General features: G+C 36.1%; 1 protein-coding gene across 1 annotated transcript in view; it reads left to right on the top strand.

The window, feature by feature from the left end:
* Window positions 1-5,760: 5,760 nt before the first annotated feature.
* Window positions 5,761-11,156, top strand: part of LOC118742511 (regulator of G-protein signaling loco-like) — a 32,183-nt gene continuing 26,787 nt past the window's right edge. The window contains exon 1 of the mRNA XM_036474641.1: window positions 5,761-7,239. Within this exon, the coding sequence (XP_036330534.1) occupies window positions 6,046-7,239 (1,194 nt within the window). The 5' untranslated portion in view covers window positions 5,761-6,045. The remainder of the gene's footprint in view (window positions 7,240-11,156) is intronic.

Here is an 11,156-nt window from a genome sequence, read left to right as displayed (position 1 = left end):
AAAATCAACATATTTCGTTTGGAAAACTGAGTTTCTCTTCCACAGACTTCCAAAAATAATATCCAATTGTTTATTTTACAATTTTTTAATACAAAAAATTTTTTATATATAGGTCCCCATTGGATTACAGCAGCTTATTTTTTTCAGTTAGTGCATTTTTTAGGTGGCCTATAAAAAATAGCTAATAATAAATATGTAATGGTTAAATAAAAAGCTGGGTATTGTTATTAGAAGTTTCCTAAAGAGAAAAAGATCGAAAAATATTAATTTTCTAGAATTGTATACCATTTCTACGAAAACGTGTTTTCGTCATATAAAATAGCACATGAATAAATTCATGGGTTTTGAGGCCGTGCTAAATATATATATATATTTTTTGTACAAAAATTACGAGTATTATATTTTTCCATTTAGAAAAATTCTGGAGAGCGAGAGCTTATCATTTTAAACTTTTTCCCCACCGCATGTATTTTTGAACCTACCTAATGTGCAAACGTACACACATGTATTTCTATCTATGCGTGTGCACCGTTGTTCACTTAATAATTCATGACGTAAATTGCATTTGCTTTCAGCATTTCAAACCTGTTTCTTGACACATTAACAAAAACCCCATTAGCTTACCATTTACTTACTAGCTCGATCTCGACCGGCACGACTTGATTTGCCCTGACAATTCATCGATTCGTCATTGGTTAGTGTGTGTTACCTCGTAGCACACTTAACATACATATATGTGCATAGAAATGTGTATATGCATTGTCAATATTTCACTGGCATCATGGCATGATGTCGTCTGACACCTTTTGCCACCTACACAATACTCGATGTCCAGAGACAAAGCATTCGAATGTCAAGAAAACACCATTTTCTACTTTCATATGCAGCGATAGACAAATGTATGTACAGTAGGGTGGTCCAAAAATTCATGGGGGGGAGGGTAAGTAAATTCGGAATTTTTATTCACTCATCCTCTAGGATTGTTCTACACCGAAAAAAATATAGCCCTATTTTTTTAATTTGAAATGGAAAAATATTTAGAGGTCGCTTAATGCACTCAAAGTTTTATATGGGGGAAAAACAACTTTTCGTAGAAATGGTATAGAATTCTTGAAAATCAATATTTTTCGGTCGGAAAACTCTGTTTCTCTTTAGGAGATTCCTAATAATAATGCCCACTTTTTTATCTAACCATTTTTTCGTAGGAAGTATATTTTATATGTCCGCCGAAAATCCCATAAAAGAATTGTTAATATTAAAAAATTAGCAATTGGGTATTATTGTTGGAAGTCCCCTGAAGAGAACCAAAGTTTTCAGATCGAAAAAAATATTGATTTTCAATAATTCTATACCATTTCTACGAAAAGCTCCCGATACCGGTTTTACTTTCTTTTACCACCCTAGTGTACATAAGCATGTATGTAGAAATTAGTATTCATACATATGTACATATAAACGTATTAAACTCAATTTCACCGTCACGATAATCGAGTAAGCGAATAAGTAATTGAAAATATATTTTCATTAAATCATATGAGCTGTGCAATCGCAATCAATGAAAGAATGCGCAATGTGTGTTTAATTGTTTGCGTTATTCATTTGTTATTTGTTGTTGATTTATGCAGATAAGCTTTGCTTTGATATGAATGAACTTGACGTTATGCTATGCCATTTAGAGTAATCACTTGTATTGACGTTTTGTATTAAGTATATTCTATTTTTAAAAATAGACTAAGTTTGTTTTTGAGTGAGCATGCGCATTTTTCTTCTTCTAGTTCAAAATAAAAATACTTAATATCAGTGTGACGATTGCCACCTTTTGGCTTTGGCCGGATGTTAGTTTCCCGTGATGCATGCTTAATTTTGTAAAAGGCCCCTAGTTGACAAATGGTTTTCTTGATAGCCCTTGGCTTTGCTATCATATTACTAGCGACCTATTAACCTAAGCAAGCTTGCGTAGACTTAAATCAATCTTTGAAAAGGGTAAAAAAAAACAGCGTCAAAAATCTTATTATTACGATTCCGTTGAAAAGATTTTTAAATATTTTTATGCTGATTTTTTAAGCCTAATCTGTTTTGTCATCTGAAGGGACTTTTTTCAAAAAGTTCTTTAAGAAACTATTTTTATTCATAAAAAATTCCATTTTTGAAGTTATTTTCAAATCGGTCCAGCTCGCTTAAATCTTAATATGTTTCCGAAATATTTTGGCGGACGTCTTAAAATATAATAAATTTTGTAATCCCGGCAGAAAAACCTCAACTTTTCTTGGTGATGCAGTCTAATGTTTATTTATTTATTTGTAAATATTTTCTTTTAAAATATAGTTCGATACATAACAGAAACCACAAAAATAAAAGTTTGAAAACTTACACAAAGTTCACAAAAATTATTAAATTAAATTATCCAGTCGCAACCAATTACCGTTGCTTTCAGATATTTTTTTTGCCCGTGGTGTTGTGCTCCATTTTCTTTTTTGCGTTGCAAAAAAAACATCCAAAACAAAACTACAAAACTGATTACTTAAAAATTTTCTAGAAATTTTGAATGCTAATTTTTAAATTTTGATGAAAATTGTTTGAATTTTTGTGAACTTTATATAAAGTGTGGAACTTTTATTTTTATTGTTTATATTATAGAACGTACTATATTTTCATATATATAATTGTGAATATAATTGTGAATTTTATATTAGATACAACAAGGTGTACACTTACATTTGACACCGACTGTATGTATGTATGTATGTTTGTTAGGAGCAAATCTTTCAATCAATTTTTGACCAACTTCCCGATGACCTAGAGTCTTGCAACTTCATAGCTGGCTCAGAACCCGATGACAATGCAATACGAAAGATGAGTTGAGCTGATAGGTGATGCAGGAGTCGAGATATTTCATATTTAGAACGTATATTAATTATGTGTAAAGGAATAATAATAAAGGAATAACGATAGGTGGCGCACGAGTCGATATATTTGGTAAACCAGTATTTACCGTCCGATTTCGTTCATATTTAGAAAGCTTGCTGTACCTCGCAATCACTGCTAACTTTTTTTTTAATTATGATCGACCCTCTCGATTATTAATAAAAAAAAAGAAAATTGTTGTTTGCGTATTTCGCCATGATTTCAAAAAGAGGGCACATATGTACATATATAATTTGTAAGTGTGCTTTTATTAATTATTCAAAATTTTATAGTAATATGAATAGGCCATTCCAAAGATATGCATATATGTACATATGTATGTATGTGCTTGCACAGTTCTTCTCAAAAAATGTTCTTCCAAGTAAGTTTTATTATTCGCCACTTTTCGGAAGTGTAAATAAAAGCAGGTGTTCGCTTCCGTTCCAACTGATACACACTGATGCGTGACTCAAACAACCAATTCTTGTAAGATGTTCAAATAAATAATTTGGCATGCAAAAAAAATGTAGAGCAGCAAATAAAAGTGAACAAGCGGAAACCAAACATTTGGGCTTGATTGGAAGTGTACTTAAAGAAAGTACTGTACTCTATACTTGTTACACATTAGTGTACATACATATGTATAATTTGCTGCAGGTGGCCTGCAGAGGGTTTCAGCTATAAGACAGTGCGACAAAAACAAAAAAAAAAAAACAAATTCAAAAGACACGAAACAGTCAATATACTTGCGAAACTATAAGCCAAATATAGTGAAACTAAATTCATTTTTTTTTAACTTTGAAATTTCAATTATATGATGAATTAAAAAAATTATTTAAAAAACCAAATGAAATGAAGCAAAATCTGTGGAATAAAAAAATAAAGTGTTTTGGTTCACAAGAACGAACAGGTGGGAATGCCGTTTTAATAAATTGTATTTTTTAAGACAACAAAGTTAGATGCCGAAATTTTAGGATGTACTTAATAGGGTGTTTATTAGTCCTCAACGTATAATTTTTTTTTAAATATACATATATTGCGAAATTTCAAGGATATTCGGATAAAATTGTATGCAACAAAAAATTTTAACATATATAATTCTACAGAATTTTCTCTTTTATTTGTTACCCATACTGTTATTCTACATTGCACTGAAATTTTTAAATAATTTTTTGAATCAATTATAAAATTTTAAAATCCTTAAAAATATCCCGACGTCCCTAGTTTCACGAATATATTGTTTTTTTTTTTTTTTTGTACAATTCACTGTCGCACGGTTTTGTACATTGCACTAGATTCTTTAAATAATTTTTTAAATTAATCATACCTTTAAAATTTCATAGTCCTTAAAAAACAAATATCCTGACGCCAGAGAGAAAAACTAAAAACGCGTTCTAGTAATTTTGGTCCGCAGTTTCGCTGAAATATTTGTTTTTTTTTTTTATATAAAATTGACAGTCGCACGGTGTAATTATAAAAAAAAAATATACATATATCTATGGTTCTGGTAAAAAAGTACGGTTATATTCTTCAAAAAATTCAGTAAAAACGTTAACTTTTAAAAGATGAATCGCGTTTATTGAAAGTCAATATGGCGGACAAAGTTTTTGAAAAATGTTTGGATATACATACATGCAACTTGTTACTCGGGGGTAGCTTATTACGAAGTTAATCATAAATTTTTCAAATTCCAAATGGCGGATCCAAATGGCGAATTCATTACATTTTACCGCCATATTTAATTTTTAAAATTCATGGTCACATTCGTTACCAGCGATCCCAAAAATCTCCGAGTAACAAATTTGAAGTGAATCCAATTATTTTTAAAAACTTTATTCGCCATATTGGATTTAAAAAAATCATTTAAAAGTAAACATTTTTACCGAATTTTCAAGAATATAACGAGTATTGTGGTGCTAAATTTAACGAGTTTGCTGTAAAACGTGCCTTGAAGCACGTGTGCCACAAATGACGCGGACTTTACGAGAAAGAAAAAGGTTAGAATACTGGGATCGCCAGTGAGTAATGTGCTTGAAAGCCGCCTTTGTATGCCTGTCACGTACATACATAGCAGAAATTTTGGTATGTGTAGGTTTTAGCCTGAACGGCAAGCTTGACTCGCATAGAGGAGCATAATTTCAACCTTTTCCCACTAACATGCTTTGAGGCGAAATGCTTATACTCATAGACGCATGTAAATCTCCGCGATTTCTACATAATTCAATTGTTGCCTAAACGTGGCCTTTCAATTATGGCTAACACGATCACTCATCGAAATTCGCCTTAGCGCAAGTATTGAAATTTATTTTGTATTTACATTTGTTGTGGCGTCATTACCTTGCTCCAGCTCCAAAAAGTGCTGCAATGCCAATGTTAAACGAACAATCCAATCGATCGACCGGCTGATCGCTGGAAAATTGGTTTGCATGGCAAACGCGCGGGTGTAGGGTAGGTGAGAAGCCGGGTTGGCAGCAGAATTTACATACATAAATTGCCGTGCAACGGCGAAATTTTCAGTTCAACGCTGGCAAGCAGTGCGTGAGCAACAACGCAAAACTTTGCAGAGCAAAAAACTGATAATTATAAAAATTCTAAGTCGTATTTGCGAACTTATTGCAAAATCAAAATTATTAAAAAAAAGTTCTGAATTAAAAAAAAATAAGTATTTAAATTCTTGTAGCAGCCAAAAACACTTGAACTATGCACGAGACGAATTTGCATGAAACTATAAAAACCGCTGGTGAAATCAAAGCATTGTGCAAAACTTCAGAAACAATTGAAGAGCAAGAAGATTCTAAAAAATTACAAACTTATTATAAAAACTCTAAAACAAAAGAAATAAAACAATTACATACAAAAACCAAAGAGCAAAGTCAAGAAACAAATCAGCGAAACCTAATATATAGAGAACAAACAGCAGAAACCAATCTTAAAAATTGTGAAACAGTTCCCGAAACGCAACAGAACCAATATACCAGCTCTAATAAGCAAAGTTACTTTCAAAAAAATTTAAATATTCACCAAGAAAAACCAAAAACCAAACAAACAAACCAAAAAATCAACCAACAAATTCAAACTCCCTCGGCCCGCTTCCAGAAACACCTCCAATCACAACAACCAAAACCAAGCAGCATCAGCAAAATGGTCGAGCGTTTCGTCGAGTCACTCACTCACATCAACGACTCTGGCGCCTTCGATGCCAGCTTCGAGATCAAGCGCATCCCCGACACACCCCAGCAGGTATTGCGCCATCGTTGTGTAACCGAGCTGGATCGTGAATGCCTTGCGCGCTTTGTGCGCGACTTTGAAGCGCGTCACAGCGCGCAGCAGCCGGAGCAACAGCTGCAAACAGAACGCTCGTGCCGACGCAACAGCAGCAGCGCGCGCAGCCTAACACCCAAAGGTTCGCCCTACCTATGTCGCAAGGCAAAGGAGTTCTATCAGAATGTCTTCAACAATGTCACTCCAAGCGCGCAGAGCAGTCGCAGTAGTTCACCGCGCACGCCACAAATATCCTGCCGCGCCAGCACGCCCGACAATCAGTCCACACACTCTGATCTTGGCTACGCTGAAGGTCAAGCGCATTTAGATGAACCGCATACAGATGACAGCCGCTTTCAACGTTCGCAGTCCGAACGCTCTAGCTACCGTTCGGCTGTCAAAGTGTTGCAATTCTTCTCGGGCAAAAAGAAGTGCAAGTCAAAGCAAGCGGTAGGTGTTGCAAGTGGAGCCGTCGCCGCCGCCGCCGCCGACACACGCAGCGTGACAGCTTCGCCGCAGCCGTTGCGCGCAACTACGCTCGGTTGTCAACCTTTGCCACATTCTGACTCTGATGTGGAAGATAACATTGAGGACGCCGCATACTATTTGGATGGCGCGCAGGCTGAACATGATGGAGTCGTTGATTTCGTGGTGGAGGAAGCGGAAGATGAGCACGACGACGGCATCTCTTCGGCCAGTTCGAATATCACACAAACCAGCAGCAGTCGCAACTATTCGCCTGATTCCTCATTCGAGTTGCATTCGCCGCTATTGCCAATATTCAAGGTGACACCGCCACAGCACAACAAAGACAGCCGCAGCAATCCAGCTTATGAGTTTGCGCGCTTTCTACGCGGCTCCTTCCACGCCAAGCGCGCGTCGGTGACAAAATTGCGGCGTTCCATCAGCGACCCAGACACATTTCAACACGTGGATTTTACACAACCCCCACCGCCGCCGAGTGAGCGCACGAAGAGCATTAGCGGAAAGCACGTAAAAAGCGTGAAGTCCAAGCAAGCGGCGGTAAGAGGTGCTGCCGGAGCGATGAACCCGTCGTCAGCAAATGTCATATGCGTGAGTCACATCTAACCCCTACATACTTTACTTCTGCACACAACCTCACCCACTTCTCACAGCCCCACCTTGAATGATAACTTCCTATATATGCATGCCAAGTAAAATATTTGTAGTCTACAAATTTTAAGGTTTTCTCAAAATTATTCGTTTGTTATCAACTAAAATAAGCAACAACACCAAAAAGTGCCTCAATTGTACACTTTCCGAATATGTATAATAATGGCTAATAACATAACACTTTCCTCAGCAAAAACGTATTTTTTTTTTTTGTATTTCTTCTTTTTAACTATAATGCTCATTCATGAATTTCAATGAGGTGAGGAGCTACCTCCCAAATATTATTATATAAAATTAATTTAAGTCTAATATTTTTGGCATGCGGCACATCAATCCACCTGCAGATATTTGCCTGTAGCTGCGCATTGCGTGCCATTGGGTTTTTTTTCATTCATACAAATTCACCGGAAAAAGTATTATTTTAATTTTAACAACAACAAGATAGACACTAAAAATTTAATTAGAAATGTACGTTTTTGTGTGTGTGTTAATTTTAGGAAATTGTTAGAAATTTAAGTGATTGGCTGAAATAGATAAAGCAAGTTGGAAATATCCAATTTAGCATTAAATCATACTCGTATATCTAAATAAACAACGTGCGAAATTGTTAAAATAAAATGCAACAGCTGTTCTTCATTCGGGCAATTATTTTTTTTTTGAAATTCGTTGGAAATTTCTTCTTGATATTTTTAGATAAGCACCTGCAATGGATTTGCATGAACTGCCTAGAAGTATGCCAAGTTTCACATGGTTGGTTGAAGGAGCGAGAATAACAACTGCAATGAGCACTAGGTTACCCCACGTCTCCGCCTTCTACAGATTCTGTTAAAAAAGTTGTGGTAAGACAGAAATCTCAGGAGGAGACCGCAAATTTCCACTGTTAAACCATATCTGTCTTGCCGAATTTCTTACCATCGCTGTCTTAACATCAGCTGTCATTTCGTAGTTTGACAACTCAGTTTTCATTTTACCGCGCCATCTACATTGGGTACAGACCGATCTGATTGGTTTGATGCCATTTTGAATGCGATATGTTAAGACAGCAAGTTGCCCACATGAGAAAACGGGACGAACAGAAATTTTACAGATGTTAAGAGATCACTAGACTGCCTCAGTTCACTCTCGACCAGAAAGACCTTGCGGTAGCACATGCTCTTGCTATCACCCAGCGCTCGCTGAGTTTACACAAGGCTCATCTTTCCAAGAGAAGTCTATAAGTTCATACTTGGAGAGACTGGCTGGAAGGTACCACTCCTGGCCAACTCATCAGCCATGCAGTTTTCTGTGATATCACTATGGTCTATACCCATTAAAGTCGGAAAAGGTAATACTCCGACGCGACCAAAAGAGATGGCAGGCATTCCCCCTGCTAGCACCGTAAGCTAGCCCTGATTGCCGCCTGACTGTCTGAGAGTAGATACTAACCTCACTTACCGTCCGACGCGTACATCAGAAACTTATCGACTGCTTCCTTAATAGCAGCAATCAGCTCAAATATGTGCCATTTCAAAATCACACTAATAATTCCTAAGAAGTTGCAGTGAGCTTATGTGTATCTTTTAAACGAAAAAAAAAACGAGCTTGTCTAGAAACCTCATTCTGGTTCTACCCAGTGGTGAGCAGTTACACAGGAGATACTCCTCCGCTTCCTCTGTTTCTGATAAGTTACAAGAAGTGTTGTGTACCTGAACTAGTAGTCCTGTGGCAAAGGTTGTTAGTCGAGACAAATACTACCTGTCCAATTTGGCGACAACTGAAGTCTGTTTTGGCCAGTAGATGGGTCACAAACTCCTATAGACTTCGCAGGGTTACATCTGCGGTCTTGACTTACGATACATATTTACATACATACATATGTAGCCCAGAGTAACATATGAACCTCTTCTGCCTCTGAGATATGTATGCAAACCCGACCTGAGAACCTCGTCGGATTTTCCGTTGCCATGTTTTCTTTCTTTTCTGGATGTTTCACAAACCAGTGAAGCAGCTTGCTGGCTTTAGAGGACCAAGCACGCCTGACGGTGTTCGTCATTCAAAAGGATGACTCGTCTGTGAAAACCACATTGCTCAAGTGAGACGTCTTGGGTCGTTTTAGATGGCAGGCAATATAGGCTGCTGTGCAAAAGATAATAATTTTTTTTTTTCCAATTAAGTACTGCTTGATATATAAAATTTAGTTAATGCAAAGAAATCCCAACCCTTTCTCTTCATCTTGCGACTTTTTAAACCTCTCCTCGTACGTTGGCCATGCATCTAAGTGGGAAACAAAGCCTTAATTTTGTTGTATGGCTCTTATTAAATATTCTAGACAGCAATTCCTTCATTCAAAACCGGGCTGCGCGACTATGGATATCGTGCAAATCGCATTCATTAACAATATTTTTATTTTTCTTTATCGCCACACTTTTCATTTCTGCAAAAATTTCACTGTTCGCAAACCATTTAAGCTTTCTGCGCAATTTCGATTTACATGTTCATCATTTTCTAATTCAAATAGCGTATATACCTATGTATTTGGTCTTCAAATATGGCACGTAAAACTAAATTTGCTGTCGCCACTTTTGTATACTTGTCTTTGGCGAATTTCTGAATTGGAAGCGCTTGTACAATTATATAACCAAAAGACAGACCGTAAGTTATTCACAAATTGTATAAAATAAAATTAGTTGTAAACAGGGGCGGACGCAGGTAGGGGGTTTTGGGGGTTCAACGTGTAGTTTAAATGTCCGTGATTACCAAAACAAAAAGTGCTACGCTCCGAATGCATTCTGTAAAAATAACGAACTGTTTTAAACCGAAAAAGTCTGCCCCTCCGACAGCCGAATTTGCAGAAACTAAAGTGATAGCCAAAAAGTCATCTGACGAGTATCAAGTAGCGATAGAACCGCAACCTCCGCAAATTCAGAAAATCTTCCTTAAAATCAATATAAGAAATATTCACTTCTTTATGTTTTACTGAGACGAAAACGAACAGCAAAGCAAAACAAAATAATCGGAAGATGCCATACCTTTCACAATTTTTTTTATTTTTTATTATTAATTTGAAAGAAATCTGAATGTTTCTTGGTGATAGATTTCGGGACCCACGGGACCCGCGGTCAATTCTGAAAAACGTCAGGATGGGCGGGTTCGGGACTTAAAAATTTAATTTCGGGATGGGCGGGATGATGTGTCAAAACGGGAATTATGGACTACTGGAAAAGCCGTGAGTACCGGATGCTATGAATTCTGACTTTCTCTGTAAATAATTTGAAATACATAAGCTTGCATCTATGAATTGAATTGAAAGATCGACGCTATTTTTACGACGATTTGTATAGAGATACAGTGGCGAAAATATAAATAGGGCAGCGACATTTTAACAAGTGCTATGTTTCTTTTGTTTATTTGATGTTTATTATTTTTTATGAAAGTATAGCTCGTTATCTATCATGTAAGTCTGAATTTCAAACTTGGTAAAGAATTAGAAAAAATCGACAAATTCAGCAAAATTTCGAGCTTTGAATTTAAATTTCGTAGACATTTTGAGTATGCAGTTTTTTAGCCCGCTTAATTTTAGTAGATAGAATAAAGTGCAAGTTTGAAGTACCGTCGCACAGTGATTCAAAACTGGAATTTAATGTTTATTTTTGTACTAATTTGATTAATTTAATTTTAAACTAAAGCTTATAAAATTATCAAGAGACCAGTTGAGCTCGATTTTTGAATTTCTTTATGTTTGTATTAAATTTTTTAGTGCAAAATGCAGAAAAAGTAGCAATTTTCAGAGAAAAATCGATTCTCCTATTCCAGTTAATGAGTGGTACATAAAAAAAAAACTAGTTGAAAACAAATGTAGAGTTCCCCCAAAACGAAAA

Source organism: Rhagoletis pomonella, unplaced genomic scaffold (genome assembly GCF_013731165.1).
Source record: "Rhagoletis pomonella isolate Grant_MI unplaced genomic scaffold, Rhpom_1.0 Rhpom_scaffold_00001, whole genome shotgun sequence".
Taxonomy (NCBI): Eukaryota; Metazoa; Arthropoda; class Insecta; order Diptera; family Tephritidae; genus Rhagoletis; species Rhagoletis pomonella.
Note: the sequence above shows the minus strand (reverse complement) of the source record. Positions and strands in the feature narration are given on the sequence as shown.